General features: G+C 42.8%; 1 protein-coding gene across 2 annotated transcripts in view; it reads left to right on the top strand.

Annotated features, from left to right (window-relative positions):
- The window catches only part of ATP8B1 (ATPase phospholipid transporting 8B1), a 100,319-nt gene that overhangs the window by 69,162 nt on the left and 14,516 nt on the right, over positions 1-16,641 (top strand). For both annotated transcript variants that reach the window (XM_006019093.3, XM_025198456.1), the window contains exons 9-19: positions 837-919; positions 2,411-2,569; positions 2,932-3,020; positions 4,767-4,957; positions 6,013-6,221; positions 9,181-9,224; positions 9,394-9,550; positions 9,688-9,876; positions 12,879-12,991; positions 13,241-13,405; positions 15,945-16,056. In XM_006019093.3, the coding sequence (XP_006019155.1) occupies positions 837-919; positions 2,411-2,569; positions 2,932-3,020; positions 4,767-4,957; positions 6,013-6,221; positions 9,181-9,224; positions 9,394-9,550; positions 9,688-9,876; positions 12,879-12,991; positions 13,241-13,405; positions 15,945-16,056 (1,511 nt within the window). The remainder of the gene's footprint in view (positions 1-836; positions 920-2,410; positions 2,570-2,931; positions 3,021-4,766; positions 4,958-6,012; positions 6,222-9,180; positions 9,225-9,393; positions 9,551-9,687; positions 9,877-12,878; positions 12,992-13,240; positions 13,406-15,944; positions 16,057-16,641) is intronic.

Raw genomic sequence — 16,641 nt, 5'->3', positions numbered from 1 at the left:
TCTGCTTTATTACTGTAATACAGGGTTGGGCAAAATGCAGCCCGGGGGCTGGATGTGGCCTGCCAGGCCACTGTATCCAGCCCACGGGGCCCCTAAAAAATATAGAAAATTAATATTTATCTGCCCTGGGCTGCCTGTCATGCAGCCCTCGATGGCTTGCCAAAACTCAGTAAGCGGCCCTCCGCCCGAAATAATTGCCCACCCCAGTGTAATATGATCCCCTGCCTTTTTTTTTTAATCAACATAAAATTATCAAGATGAGGGAAGAACCAAGCTGTTGAGAACTGGTTTTACAACAGTTTGTTTCTGCAACAAAGGACTTTAATAGAAGAATACAATAAACTATTTTTTCCTTTGAATATTATCGCAGTTGTGCTGTAACTCTGCTATTAGTGAAGTGTAAGCTCATAGGCACAACATGGAATATTCTGCTTTGCATTGCTTGAGTGACTGTTGCATTATTTGGTTTTTCCTTGTTTGAACTGTGCAAGGCATGTGCTTGCTCTGCCTTGCAATTATTTTATTGGGAAATAGAAATCTGAATTGAAGATCTTGCCAGAGTTTTCACACTTGAGTGCTAGTAATATTCCAGAAGAAGTATATATTTGGTATATGTATTTGTAGAATAAGCCATGCAGTTTGTGGGGAAATTTAATAACATGATTTTTTGTCAGCAAATATATTGTTTTGTCAGTATGTTTGCCTGGTAATGTAGGTGAGCTCAAAATACCTGAAACATGATCATCCAGTTTCCCATAGTGAATTTTGTTCCTATTACTTCAAATTTTCTTCATTTCTCAGGCCTTGGTAAAATGGACAACCTTTTTTTCTTTTAGTGAAACAAACTTAAAGTTCAAAATGTCACTTGAGGTAACAGACAGATATCTCCAGGAAGAAAGTGCCTTGGCAAGATTTGACGGTTTGTATGAGCACTCTTTGCTGTCTTTACTACTATTTAAGCATAGCTCAAACCATTTATAATAATATTAAATCCTTGAGCTCTAGCTGAGCTGTTGCATGCATTCTTTGTGCTACATATTGATATAAAAACAAGCAACAGATTTGACTGAAATAATTTTATATTTTGCTCAGCAGCATTTCATGTTAGTCACAGACATGCTGTTCCCTACTTAGTGGACCAAAATAGGGATCCTTATCTAACACTTGCTACTGTGACTTTTTTGGGCAGGGGATGTGAAAAGAATTTATTGATATGTCCAGTTTCTAAGCGTTTTTGAATATTCCCCATTATAATCCATCTGTGTAAAGATAAAGTATTCCGTTTTCCAAATATCCTATTTCCCTTCCTGAGAGAAAGATTTATTCTTTTAGTGGAGCTCTTCCAGCAGTCTTGGACTTGCAAATACTTGACATTAGAATTAAACATTGTATTTTGAACGGGCTTGCAATAGAGATAAGTGAATAGTAAAGAGACAGCGTTGTCTCCTGCAGAGAGCAGTAGATTAAAATAGAAAGCCCAGATTCTGTTTCCACCCATGCAATTAGCCTGTCTGCCTCAGTTTCCCTATCTGTGAAGCAGGACTAGAGGTACTGTCCCTTGAAAAGTGCTGCATGACAGCTTGATATCATAGAAGTTTTTTGCTGTCACTTGCCCATTGCTTGCCGATTTGTCTGTCAGTCTGTATGCAGTCACCCACTTTTTGTTCAATTATTAGTGGAAACTGGATTTCTGTGCAATAGTTCATAAACACCTTGTAATCCGAAATGTCAATTTGGAGACAAATGCAGAAAGACCTGGCCAAGCCAATCCTAGAATACGCAAGAGCAATAAATGAATTTCACAAAACTAAGGTTACAAAAGACAGTAAGATAAATTGCTGTAACCTTTGGGCCAAAAGTTTGCAAGATCAAAGAAAAGCCAGAATGTTTCAAAAAGTATAAAATTGAAGCATATTTTTACTTGGGGTATATGCACACCTGTGCATGTCACTTATGTCTCAGAAATAAAGCTTCATTTGATGCCGTTTTGAGCAACACAGCTTGGAGCATACATGATCCAGTAGGAGAGACTTTCATTCCTATACTTTGCATACTGTGGTCAAGGCTTGAGAAACAACAGAAATATCATCTGAAAGCCCCCTTACGAGGAGTTGCTATAGCATAGCTAATGTAGAAAGGTAATACTGCTACTATGCATTTGCAGTCTTTGGATTAAATTTATAAAAATATCAAGGACTCTGCCATATTAAAAATACACTGCAATACAGGGCTGAGTATCTGTGCACTTGGTTTCAAACAAATGTTCCATTCAGAAAACCCACTTTAAAATGTTACTTGTTGTAATGGACTTTGAGCATGTCTGCAGGAGGAATAAACTAAAATCTTGTACACTGTCCAGTAACATGTACATTTCTATTCTATGTCCAAACATGTGCATTTGTTTTGTTAGGTTTAATCGAATGTGAAGAACCCAATAACCGACTAGATAAGTTTACAGGAACCTTAGTCTGGAGAAACATGAGTTATCCGTTGGATGCCGATAAAATTTTGTTACGTGGCTGTAAAATCAGGAATACTGACTACTGTCATGGAGTGGTTGTATTTGCAGGTATGTATATAATGCATAAACATATAACATGAGTTGAGTACAATAAGGTCAGCTGATAAAAGACAAAGGCTCCATTTAGTAAGTACCCAGCACAGGGAACTTCTGGTAACTTCAATCACAGCACCTGCATGAGGGATTGGACCTTAAAGAACTGGGCTTTACAAGGTGTTTTGGGCCTTCAGGTCCCATTGCTGTGTGCCTCTTCCGAGTCCTGACTGCTCAGCACACTGCAGGCTAGGGCTCCATGTTTGTACCCTGCAAGAACTGGACCAAAACCATGGCTGTGAAGTTGTGCCAGTAATGTTTTTTTTAGCGAGTAATTACCACACTTGATGTCTCTACTTTTTTTCCCCTATTTTTAGGAGCAGACACAAAAATAATGAAAAACAGCGGAAAGACCAGATTTAAAAGAACTAAAATTGACTCCCTTATGAACTACATGGTTTACACGGTAACACGCTTTATTTAATTTTGCATGGTTGTTCATTTCACATTTTTGAAGTTCAGACTGGGATTATTGTCCTCTCATGGCCAGTTTGAATAGTCATTATTCATAGACAGAAATGCTATGGCATAAATTCTGAACTAACTTTGGGCAACCAACCTTAAAAGTCAATCTATGTGAAGGCTACACGTGGATTTATCTACAGGAGAAAAAATGACAAAGTAAAGAAGTTTCTCATGGAAAGCTTGTTTCCTCCATCGCGAAGCATATTTTAACCACAAAGCCATAGGCTATTCTGGGCATCTCCACCCCTCTGGTCCCTTTGGAGCAGGGACCAGAACCCTAGTTTCTTTCTTGCCCGGTGAGTGCCCTTATCAGTAGGCTGGAGAGTCTTGCTTCTGCATCTTGCCCCAGGAACTTTGAATCTCTTGCTGCCAAGAGGAATAGCTGCAACTTGAGGAGTGAAGAGAGCCACTTGTCCCACACCAGTGATTAGGTCAAGAGAAACTTAAGTTGGAACTCCCTTAGCAGTGAGCAGGACGTTTCTGGGTGCTTTAATCACAACACCTTACCCTGTTTTGAAGAAAGTGAAAGTGGCCACTGTATTTACTAAACTAAATCCTTCAGGTGCATATGTGATAGACTGTTCCTGCTTGATTGGATTCTGGTGGGGTTTGCGCAGAGGCAGCTTAATGTGAAGGTTATAGTCAGGTTTAGACATGGGCTAAATATCATGCTCTGCCATGATGGAGCATGTGCAGAACCAGAGCTTTAGATGCTTAAGGGACTTTACCGGTAAAATGTAGATGCTTACAGGTCCCTTCCAGCTCTAAACGTCTGGGAATCTGTGCGCCTTAGAGCAGTGGTTCTCAACCTTTTTGTGCCAGGACCCATTTGTAAACATTGATAGCTGGTCCTTACCCTGTGCCATTCACCCCTGACCCACTGCCCCCTGCCCCCCCTGGAACTCTGACAGCCTGCAAGGGAAAAACCACCATTTTCAATGCTTTTTAACCCATTTTTACAATTTGTTGATCTGTTTTTTTAAAGTTTGTTTGCAACCCTTTCATATATTCTCACGACCCACTTTTGGGTCATGACCCATGGGTTGAGAAACACTGCCTTTGAGTATAGGCATCTAATAGGCTGGAGTTTTGAGGACAGAACTCTTGTATTCAGGTTCCTAACGTTTCAGGTAAGTAATACTATTTTGGATCCAATAGGTTTTTTGTTGTTGGGGTTTTTTTAACATTCATCTGTAGTGTTGGAATCCTAGGCTGCAAATAGGAAGGTAACATTAATTTCAATCTGAAAACTGAAGAATATTTGCATTCCAGACCCTTCACTGAGTTAGAGCTTGGTTTTTTTGTTGGTTTTTTGGGGGGCAGGGGTTCTGGAGAAAGTAAAATGTAAAAATTAGACTTTTAAAAATGTTCAGTTCAGATATACATGGCTTTGTAGTGAAACCTGTTTTAATATCTTACTAAGGGCAGACAAGGGAGTGGTTTTTAATTAATTGGCATCTTGGCAAGTGTCCCTTTTTAAAATCAGTCATTCAGAGGGAACTAGTTTAGCTGATGGATTTCCACCCCCACCTCCCTTTTTACTAAAATGAACTAATGTTCTCATCTCAAGCACTGGAGAGCTGAGTGTCTTAGGAGAAACTTCTTCAGAAAGCTTACAGATGAGATCCAGCCTAGGAAGTGAGGCTGCCCTTTGGAAGTGTCACGAGTGATCTTTTTTATGTTCTAGATCTTTGTTCTCCTTATCCTGCTGTCAGCTGGTCTTGCTATTGGACACACTTATTGGGAGCAGCAGATCGGCAATTCTTCTTGGTACCTCTATGATGGACAAAACTATAGCCCTCCTTACCGTGGCTTCCTTAACTTTTGGGGGTACATCATTGTTCTCAACACCATGGTTCCCATTTCCCTATATGTGAGGTAAATACATGTCTTTGCATTTAAAATATTGAAACTGTGGTTGATTAAAAGGTGAAATGAAGCGAGTTTCAATTTCCTAAGGTTTTCTCTAACATTTCTCTTCCCGAAAGGATGATGTGTTTGTCCAGTTTTCCTTTTATTGATATTTTAAGGGAAAATAATTAGCACTGTGTAGTTGTAATGGGCAACCTTGACTCAAGATATGAATGTACAAACCACTAGACCGTTTTGTTTTCATAGCATCAGGCTTAAGTGGCTGGAGATCTGAACATGTGACTAGGACTGGCATAATACTGAATCTAGTTTAAATCAGGTTTTTATGGATGGCATTAGTACGTGACCATTAATGTTTTGTCTTGGAGATTTTACAGAGCATCATTTATTTTTTAAAAGATGCTTTTGGAATAGAAAGTTATTTTTCAGTAGTAACCCTAAACATGAACTCCCCTGGTATGTATGCTTTGTAAAACTAGAAACCAGATCCACTAGTATTTTCTTCAGTATCTAGTTATTTCTGCAGTTCTTTTAAGAATGTGGAGGAAACTGCTTGCAAGATTAGGCCCCGTGTTGAATTTTCATTAATGCCTTCTAGACCTCAACATTAAAAGAAAAAAATAGCTTACTACTCTGTACAACTTCAGTAGGTTTATTTTTATCTTAGCTTTTAGTCTATGTCCTAATTATCCTTCAGCTGACATATTTTCTGTACTTCAAATCCTACTCTTGGACATAATTGTGACTCCAATGATGTGGTAGCAGCACTCCCACTGCAGAGTCCTGGATACTCCTGTGCCTCTTTTTTTTTTTTGACTGCTACAGGGTTGTTAAACTGAGGTACACACTCTGAATCATTGTCTCAAGTAGTCTCTACCTTCCTTGTTTGAAATATAAAACTAGTATTTTATCTGGTGTGTTAAAATCCAAAAAATTAGACAACACTGGTCGCTTGCTCCACTAGCATCCTTGAAAACTTATTCAGAGCTTTGCAGATTTAATAAAACCCCAATGCTTTAAAATATACAGTCACCTGTCAGAAGATTCTTTACTTTGCTCAGTGTTGAAGTGATTCGTTTGGGCCAAAGCTACTTTATAAACTGGGACCTGCAAATGTATTACCCTGAAAAGGATACAGCTGCAAAGGCCAGAACCACCACTTTGAATGAGCAGCTTGGACAGATCCACTATATCTTCTCAGATAAGACGGGAACGCTCACACAGAACATCATGACGTTCAAAAAATGTTGCATAAATGGGCAAATGTATGGTAAGTTCAGGCTGCCACTGTTGTACCACTGGTTTTTTTAGCCTTTTATAACAAATGCCATTGAGGGCCCGTGATAATAAGAGAACTGTTACATGGTTAGAGAAGGTAGGCAAGAAACTGCCATTCTGAACTCTCCAATGGCTGTATGGCACCTTTCACTTCCATAAAGACCAAGGTCTTGTTGGGTTGAAGGGATGCTGAACTTGGGATTTCCCAGACTCCTAGCTTGTGTGTGGTTGAAGGAAAGGCAGTGATGCTTTGGACTTCAGGAACAAAACACTTCCCCTTCCTTACAGGATACTCTGGGGTTTTTTTAATGATGATCTAGTCAGCAAAATCCTCCCACCCAAGGGTGGCCAGCCTGCAGCGCATGCCACAAGTGGCTTGAGCAGCCTCTGTGTGGGGCACGTGGCAGATCGGGGAGGAGACGAGCAGCACAGTGGCAGATAGCTCAGAAAGCAGAGTAGTAGATGGGGCTGAGAAAAGGGGATTGGAGTTGTGTTTGGGGAGGGCATAGGGCTAATTTGTGACCTGCCTGCCAAAAGGATTCTTGCATTCTTAATTAGCAGAGGGATTCTTGCAAGCAGAACTTCTGAAGCTCCTGTACTTTTCAGTAGAAAGGAACTGAGAGTCAATGCATTTGCTCCCAGACTTCATATGCTTGGCCTATGCCTCTACAGAACTGTTGGTCAGAACATTTTTAATTAAATAGTAGGATACCAAGATATTATGTTTCATCAAAGGCAGTGGTTCTCATTGTTCATAAAACCCTCCATAATTTCTGAATTTGGTGGTACCCTGCTTGAGAGCCACTGTCATGCTGCCTGTGCTCACCTCAGTGGATTTCAACTGGGGTGCTGCCAGATGAGTTTAAAGGAGGCATGAGCACCTACTTTGCTGCAGCCCTTTCCAGTCTGTTTCCAACACTCTCCTAGAAACAGAAGCACACAGGTCAGTTGTTTCTGGAAGATGCTGTTCAGGATCAGACCAGGAAGGCAGTGTAGCAGGACTGCGCCCTTCTGCCTGCTTTAGGTTTATCAGATGACCCTAATCCAAACAGAAGCATGCACATGTGCTGCAGCCCTTCCCAGTCTGCCTGCACAAGGGGAGTTCCACCTGTCCATGACAGCACCACCAGTTGAGAACCACTGATCTAAGCCAAAACGTTTTGCTAAGACATAATCTGCTTCAGCCAAGTTCTTCTTTTTTGGGAAAGATGAAAATGTCCATGTGTCTTTACCCTGGTGGTACAAGCACTGCTCTGCCTGATTCAGGGTAAACTATTCTGGGAGGACTTTTTGCCCAAAGTTGCAATGCAAAATACACAGACATTTAAAAACCTCAAAATCAGAAAAGAGAATTGTTACCATCTCACAGCTCCATGCTCTGGATTGGCCGTGGGATCCCCGCTGGTGTCACCTCCTGCTTTGTCCGTGGAATGTAGGGTTTTTTCTGGGATTTAGGTCAGTACTGAGTGGAACTGGTTGAAGTTCTGTTTTTTGTTTTTCAATAAATGCATTTTAGTTAGAAAATGTCAATTCACCAAAATCCAAACATTTTGCAGAAATGTTCCATTTTGGGATGCGGGGGAAGAGGGATGAAAGGAGAAGTCATTTAGAAACCAATTAAAAACATGTTTATGATCAAATGTTTTAAAAGCCAAAACCAGAGCACAATATTTCAACTAACTGGAAATATTCCCCCCTCCTCCAGGACTTTGGTTTGAGGAAGCGCTAATTTTTTTTTTTATTGTCCTTCTGAAAGGAAAGCGTTTCAAATACCAGAACTTGGACTGAAACAAAATATCAGGTCCTCTCACCGCTTGGATATAAATGTGTGTGAAACTTTGCCTCTTTTTGAAGACACTTGGTGTGTCTATACGAGATGCTTTACTGCAAAGTGGTGTAGTTTACTCGGCAGTAAGCATGTGCATCTACACATGCACATGCTTACTGTTTAGTAAACCTTGCTAATCATGAGTAAATTTGCTACCTGCAAATGCAAGTAGCAAACTTACTTGTGATTACTAACTGCGCAGTAGCGCTCATATAGACACCTGACTAGGAGCAAATCTCTTCTCGGTAAGCCAGCCACCAGGGGACAGGAGATTGCTCCCTGCCCCCAGGAGCTGCCTGCTGCTGAGGCAGGCTCCGCCACCGGAGCCTGGGCTGGGACCATGTCCCCCTGCCCCAGCAGCAGGGAACTCCAAACCCCCTGCTCTGAGATCACAGTTGGGGAACAGGGGCTGGGAGAGCCTTACCTCCAGAGCTGGATCTGCAGTCGCAGGGCCAGTGCTGGGAGATCCTTACCCTTATCCATCTCATTGCTAGCTGCCCACCAGCAGACTGGGGCAGGGGACTGGGACCTGCCTCTCACCTGAAGCTCTCCCCAAGTCCCCTTCCCTGATCAGGGAGCTGGGGCTGGGAGCTCCCTGCTGCTGGGACAGGGGGCCATTGTCCCCACCCCAGCAGCAGGCAACCCCCCCAGGGGCAGGGAGCAATGTCTCAGTCCTGGCCAGGAGACAGCTGTCTCTGGCCCAGGCTCTCTGCCAGTCCCTGGGCTAGCACCCCCTGGTGGCAGCAGGGGCCCATTGCAGGTCCCCAGGAAGCAAGAGTGGTTTGTTGCCATTAGCAGCAAATCTGCTCCTGCTTCTCTACACGTGTAGATGCCTGCCTGGGAGTGTTTATTCGCGAGTAGTTTACTTGCAACTAAACTGCTCCTGGATGTAATGCATGTGTAGACACACCCAATGGGGCTTTTTTGTTGACTTCAGTGAATGCAGGCTTGGAAATTCTCATGTTATAGGCACTGTAAAACTGGGGCTACAGCAATTGGTATAAAAATAGGAACCTACAGAATTTACGATATTTTTGTTTGGGAATTTGCAGATGTTGCTGTTTACCTTTTTAAGGCTTCAGATACCTTTCAAGCACTTAGATTCCTGTTGTTTCCATTACAGGAGATTACAGGGATGAATCGGGGCAACCTCAACATTGTACAGAGGTAGGTTGGTTTACTTATTTCACTATCCATGTGGGTTTGAGAGAGCGGTGGTGAAATTCAGATGTTTGGTTTTGGTTTGTTATGTTTTTATTTTCTGCTAAAGTGAGCTTTCTTTTAGCTCAAAGTAATTGCATTCACCTGAGAATCTGTTTGTGTTTTCCTTATCCAGCAAGTTGATTTTAGCTGGAACATGTATGCTGATGGGAAGCTCTCCTTTTATGATCATTATCTGATAGAACAAATCAGGTCTGGAAAGGACCCTGAAGTTCGCCAATTCTTTTTTCTGCTTGCAATCTGTCACACAGTGATGGTAGAAGTTTCTAATGGTGAGTATTCTGCTTGTGTAAATGGAAACAAGAAGTGCACTGATTCAGTTCATATCAAATGGCCCCAACTTAACTAGAGGCATAAGTGAATTGCTCAAATATGGCTTTCTTCTTTTTTCACTGTTTCAATAATATAGGTGAGCTCAACTATCAAGCAGCCTCCCCAGATGAAGGGGCCTTGGTAACAGCAGCCAGAAACTTTGGCTTTGTTTTTCTGTCGCGAACTCAGAATACAATTACCATAAGTGAAATGGGGATTGAAAGAACTTATGATGTACTTGCCATCCTAGACTTCAACAGCGATAGGAAACGTATGTCTGTTATTGGTAAGTTGGTCACACCTATGGTGTAACGAGCAGAGTTTTGCCCTGGGCAGACCCTGTGGGAGACTGTGTGAGGGTGGGGAAATTATGCATAGGTTATGAAACTGGGGGGTTATACATAGGTAATGAGGTGGGGGTAATGAGGGGTGTGTGTGCAAGAGTCTTACCCAGTCTCCAGGTGCCATGGCTGTGTGCTCTGCCCACCCTGGCTTTTGCTCTTAAAGCAGCAGCAGCACAGTATCGATGCACTAGCTGTTGCTGCAAAAGCAAAAGTTGTGAGGCTGCTTTTGCTGTTGGGCCATGGCTCCAAAGAGGTGGGAGATGATTTTGGCATCTCTCCTAAATCAGTTCATAGGGCTGGTGCCTGTCTCACTCACCCTTAGTTATGCTATTGGGTCACATGTGAATGCACAAAAAAACACCTTTCCTTTTAAAGTGCCCCCATAGAAAAGCTCATGGGTGGATCTAAGATTTTGAAAAGAGGGATGCAAATGGTGTGAGGCATCATCACATGTAACAACATGTTTCTATCAAGTTAAAAAGAAACTAGAAGCTTTAGTAATAAGATAGTGGCCTAGAGCTATATTATTCACAATTGAGCTGTGCAAAGCTTCAGTAGCTGATTTGATTTGGAGGAGATTCAGCCCAATTCAGCGGCCGAATCTTTAAATCCGAATCAAACCAGGAGCCCCATTAAGAGGTCCAAATCGAATCGGAAGCCTTTGAATTGATTTAGAGAGATTCGGGGCCAATTTGGAGATTCAGCCATAGGCTATAAAGGTTTCCCTTGCATAAAGCAAACCTACTTTATAATGTAACAAATAGGGATAGGTTCCCAAGGCGGTGAGGGAGGGAGGGGAGTGAAGCTGGGACTAGGGAAGGGACGGGGGGAGGGGTACCGTTCCCAGGGCTGCATCATGCTCCACCTGCCCCCGCCCCGCGCCTGGGTTCCACCTGTCCCCACTCACCCCAGCTTCTAGGCTGCACCATGCCATGGTGCAGGCAGCTGGTGTCGGCTGCTCCCGGGGCCACTGCAGCAGGGACTGGGGGGAGTGGCAGCAACTGAAGCCCCAGGTAGCGCAAGATGCAGTGCAGCTTGTCCACACTCACCCTAGCCCCTGCTTCAGCAGCTCTAGGAGTGTCTGGCGCCAGCTGCATTGAGAACAGTCAGTGGATGGGGAGGGGGGCGGTGTATGTCTTCCTGCTCTGTGCCCCCTGGGAGGGCTGTGGGCTGGCAGGCTGTGTCCAGCTCTTCCTGGGGGCTCATGCTCCCAGATCTGTGCATGGGATGACAGCAGGCTGCCACTGCAGGCTGGGGCTGGCGGTGGCACCAGGCTGATTGTTCCCAGCACTTGGGGCGGGTGTGCTGAGCGCCGGGAACAGCCCTGTGTTCCCAGATCTGGGAGCAGGATGACAGCAGGCTGCCACTGCAGGCTGGGGCTGGTGGTAGCAATGGGCTGTTCCTGGTGCTCCCCCACCCCAATCATCAGGAAGACTCAGCCTGGTGCTGCTGCCAGCCCCAGCCTGCAGCGACAGCCTGTAGTCATTCCGTGCGCAGATCTGGGGGCACACGCCCCTGGGGAGAGCCAGACACAGTCCCCCAGCCCACGGTGCTCCTGGGGGGCGCAGACCAGCAAGAGGCACGGGGGGACAGGCAGAGCATGGTGCAGCCCCAAGAATGCCACCCCTCCCCCACCCCTTCCCTAGTCCCAGCCTCATTCCCTCTCTCCCTCACCGCCTGGGAACGTATCCCTATCTATCTGTTAGGGATGTCCAAAGTTTCGGTAGCCAATTTGGTGGCCAAATCTCCAAATCCGAATTGGCCAAATCGAATTGGGACAGTGATTCAAATCACCAATTCAAATCACTGTCCCTCGAATCGATTTGGATTCAGATTTGGCCAAATACTTGCTGCTTTGCACAGGCCTAATAAACAACTATAAATATAATGGAATGTGTATTAATTTTCTGTATTGTATATTTATTTTTTATAAAAGCAATCTAGGCAAAAATAATCAAAATATGTTTCGTTAGTCTGGTAGTCATTAGAATTTAAACGTTTCTCTTTTTTTGGTTTCATAAAGCAAATCTAGCCTTCTTGAGCATCTAGACAGTGCATCACTGCTTCACTTAAAGTTATTTCCACACCCAAATTAATGTTTTTAGTTAGAGTTAAAAACAGCCCTATAGGGCTGTGAAATAGGAGCTTTGTTACCAGTCCAGTAGAGCCTGGTCTGTAAATGGGTGCAAATGCCTCTACTATACAATCTCTGTATTAAAACATGACCCATGATACAAAAAGATTGAGAACCCTAAATAATAGCAATGTAAATAGGAAATGTATATTCATTTTTTCCACATAAATGTAAACTGAGTAGATAAATGTTTCTGATAGCTATAGAGAACAGTTGTGCCAGTGTTAGTAATGAACAGCTTTAGCTTTGATCTTAAGTTCCTCCTTAATCAGTAAAGTATAAACTCATTAAAATAGATTACAATATTGAGCCATAAGAAAATGTCAAATCTAGGATGTTTATGCTGCATCATATGTATGTCCTGCTGTTGTGAAGAAATGAGATTTTGAGTATTTATACAAACATCTGAGAATTTGATTCCTTTAAGAATGTTAATGCTTCATCTGCTTACAGTATGGCCAAATGGGCTGGTGGTGTTTGTGAATCAAAATAAAATTGATTTATGTCAGATGTGACTTATCAGTATAAATATGAGAGAAAATTGGTCCTGTAGCTCCAGATCTAGGCATACCAGGTTTAAATGTCTTCTATTTTTAAATTTAAGTTTTCTTGTTCTGTTTCATTGTTTTTATTTATTTTTTCTGATTAGATGTTTCAAGTTAAGTAATGGACAAGGCGAGATCATTGTGAAATAAATACACTGCCTTGTTACCAGAAATAGCTTGTGTAAATGTAATACATCGAGAAGTCAGTTTAGAAACTTCTAATTATGTGCCCTGAGATTTTTCCTTTTTTATTTTACTTCAACAGTTAGAGAACCTGATGGGCGCATCAGACTGTATTGTAAAGGAGCTGATACGGTAATTTATGAACGTTTGCATCCGAGGAATCCTAAGAGACATGCTACACAAGAGGCACTAGATGTAAGGTTTTACACTTTTTGATAAAGCTACACGTTCCTATGTAGAACCACACCAACTTGACTCGCTTCCACTTTGCTAATTGGTTGTGAAAGACAGAGCTCCATAGTACTCCTAGAACAGCGTTGCTCCTTGCTTCTGTCAAGCCCCTCTTCCCCCCACCCCACATACCCACCCTAGAAAATGCTCAAAACACTTTGATGTGTGGTTTTCAAAATCTATGGATTGTTTTTTGGTTTTATTTCCCACCAGACTTTTGCAAATGAGACCCTTAGAACACTATGCCTCTGCTACAAGGATATTAGTTATAGAGAATATGAAGCATGGAATAAAAAGTTTACAGAAGCCAGTGTAGCTACAACTAATCGTGATGAAGCCCTGGATCAAGTATATGAAGAAATAGAAAAAAATCTGATTGTAAGTTGAGCTTTAAATTATTACTACTTACCCAGGAATAAGCACACATTTTATGGACTAGTGTGGAAAATGAAGAATTGTTTTTGATTAGGACACTTGAATACAATTTTATTGAGATTATGAATCTACTGAGGCCCAATTCTTGAAAGTTACAAGGAATGAAGGAAGACACAAGAAGATGCATTTATTTTCTGCTTTCCTTTGACATACTTTTCCCTGCCTTCTTTCATAAAAGGCTGCTAATGTGTCCTCTGGCAGTAGTACTATGTCCTCAAGTGCATAACAGGTTTATTTTTGGGGGTGGGGGTTTGGTGTTGTTTTTTTTAATTTCCAGGTTGAAAATTTGGTAGATAAACACACTTTTCCTATAGCAGTAGCTGCATTACAAATAAACTATAGCCAGGTTCTCCATTTACAACTGTCTAGGGGTTACCTCATCCTTCAGGTAATTCTACTGTTAAATTTATCTCCACCGTATATTATACAACTGTCTAGTATATGGAATTAATTCTTGTTTGAAGAATTGAGTATTGGTTACTCTGCCTACTGACTGATGGTAATAATCTGTTTAAGTGGCAAACCTTATAAGTATTATGAGTTATCTCAAGGTTATGTTCAAGGAAGCAAGTGTTTAAATCCCCAAAACAAAACAAAACAAAACAAATCCTGCTATAGCATTTGGTTTTAAATAGATTTTCATTAAAAAAGCCAACACACTAGATGAAATCTTGCTTTATATTGACCAACTGTCTTAAAACCAGTGGAACACTGAAATAGAAAAAGCATCCCAGAGATGACGTCCAATCTCATTCATTGGAGGGTTTCAAGAGATGCGTAGTCATCTGTCTGAGTTGGTTTAGGAAATCTTGCATGGGTACAGGTTATTGGACTTGATTGGGGTGCCCAACCTTTTTGCACAGTGAGCCAGACTGGCAGTGCCTGGTCTGTCTGCGGGCTAGATCCAGCCAGTGTTCCCAATCTGGTGCCTGGACGGGCATGGTGGGCACCATCTGGCTCTGCAAAGGAGGTAGCGGGCAGGCAACCTGCAGCGGAGCCTCACAGGGGAAAGGAACTTGACTTGCCCCTGTGGAGTGGGAAGGGGGCATGGCCAGGTCCCCGTGTGTCTCTGCAAAGAGGGAGGTGGTTATGGCCCAGCCTTATCGGGGTGGGAAGGCCAGGCCCCAACCTGGTCCTATGGGGGAAGGGGATGTGGCCCAGCCCCTGCAGCACATCCAAGCCCAGTTGTGGGGAGCAGGGGGCATGGCCTGGCCCCACGGGGGAGAAAGGAGTGTGGTCAGATCCCAGCCCAGACCTGTGGGAAGGGAAGGCGGTGAACCTCAGCTGTGATCCAGAAGTGGGGACGGTGTGACCTGGCCCCGAGGGAAGGGGGCACAGCTTGGCTCTGACCAACCGTGCTGATATTGGGGTTTAGGAATTTGGCAGATGGGAGGGTGGCTGTATTAGTGGCCACTGCTCCTGTGAGGTTTGACCTAGAAACCACTATACAAAGCCCAAGCAAAAGTCTCTGTTATGTAACTAATGCCCATCTGCAATGATAAGGAGGAGACAGTCTTAGATAAAGGAGGCTTGAAAACAAAAGCAGAATCAGAGGACTAGGGCAAAGAGCTAATTAAAATACTAAAAATCACGCCCCTAGGTGGGGAGAAAGTATGCTAATGAAACATACATGTATGTAAATAAGATACATAGCTAAAACACAGGTATAGAGACATGCTCAGTAAAGAACTCCTTGCGTCACTCCTGTTCCATGATTCTAAGTTTGTACCCAGACAGCCATATAGTGACTATAATATATTCTGAAAGAAGTTTTTTATTTTAAAAAGTCTGTTAGCTGGCCATTCAAAGATTGCCGTGCTGTTAATTAACTACGTTATTGGTTAGACTGCTGTTGTAAAAAAGAAAAAAAACAAAAACGACACAAATTGGAGAGCAAAGGCATACTATCTCAGTTATGAATCACAGCTTGCAATAATATTATTGGGGAAATCTCTGCAGTAAAAAACCCCCAATTAATTCTAAGTGGAATTCAATAAGGCAAGACAAATTGATGCCACCTACGTAGTGTCTGCAGGTTCTAGGCATTAGTGGCACAGCAAGAGATATGGATGTCTGTTTGCTTGACCTTTTGCACCACGATAACCATCTTTATGGTGGCACAAAGATTATGTCCGTTTCCATCCCCAGGTTCAATCTGGCTGGCCCAGTGATGGCATGGGTTTGAAGCCTTAGGTTGCTGAGGTTCTATATAATAATTCAGTACGTACATAGCAGCTTGTATAACAACAGTTCATCAGCTGCTGGTCGAATCCCTTTGTGTAGTAACTGGAATGTTTCACTTTCACCCTGCTTCCTATAACTAGATTCAATGAAGTAGGTATATTAACTTGAGGTAACTGTTTGCAGTAAAGGCGAGCACAAGGTAGTTGCATTATATATTGTGAAAAAAAAAGACGGTGGTAAATTAATTTCATTTAATTTTAAGGCTGTTCTTGCTAATGTATGTTCTAATAACTTCTAGCTCTTGGGTGCTACAGCTATTGAAGACAAACTACAAGATGGAGTTCCAGAAACAATATCCAAACTTGCAAAGGCAGACATTAAAATCTGGGTGCTTACTGGTGACAAAAAAGGTATATTTATGCAGCAGGAAATCAAACAAACAGGCTGTTGAGATTCATTTGCAAGCTAGACTAGATTAGAAATAAGGCACAAAGGGTAAATGCAGATACCTAGAGGGGCTAGGGGGAGATTAGATCCCGTTAAAAATGGCCACCCAATCTAACTTAGTTCTCCAGGTATGGACCTTACATTTAGACCCAGTCTCAGTGATTGGAAATCAGTCTAAACCTGCAACTATACACAACTGTGCACAAAAACCAGTCTAAAAATGGTAGAACCTGGTCTAAGATGGACCCAGATCAATGTACACTCCAACTTAATCAATCTAGGTTAGACTGGTACATCAATTTTTAGTACAGTTACCTGCACAGCTCCAGGGCTGGGGAAGTCCAGTTGCTGGTACCAGCCCTAGGGTTGTGCTTCCAGCTGCCCTCTGACATTGGGCTATTTTTGGCCCCCCAGCCCTTCAGCCCGCCTCCCCCAGTCCCTCATCCCCACGGACCCTTCTCCCCCCACAATTCCCTCCTGCATCCCGGTGCTGCCAGTTTTATCAGCATTTACTGCTGCTGGGAGCCAGACCCTCTGCCCCAAACTCC

The sequence above is a fragment of the Alligator sinensis genome, unplaced genomic scaffold, assembly GCF_000455745.1.
Source record: "Alligator sinensis unplaced genomic scaffold, ASM45574v1 scaffold347_1, whole genome shotgun sequence".
Classification (NCBI taxonomy): domain Eukaryota; kingdom Metazoa; phylum Chordata; order Crocodylia; family Alligatoridae; genus Alligator; species Alligator sinensis.
This window is presented reverse-complemented; position numbering and strand designations above follow the sequence as displayed.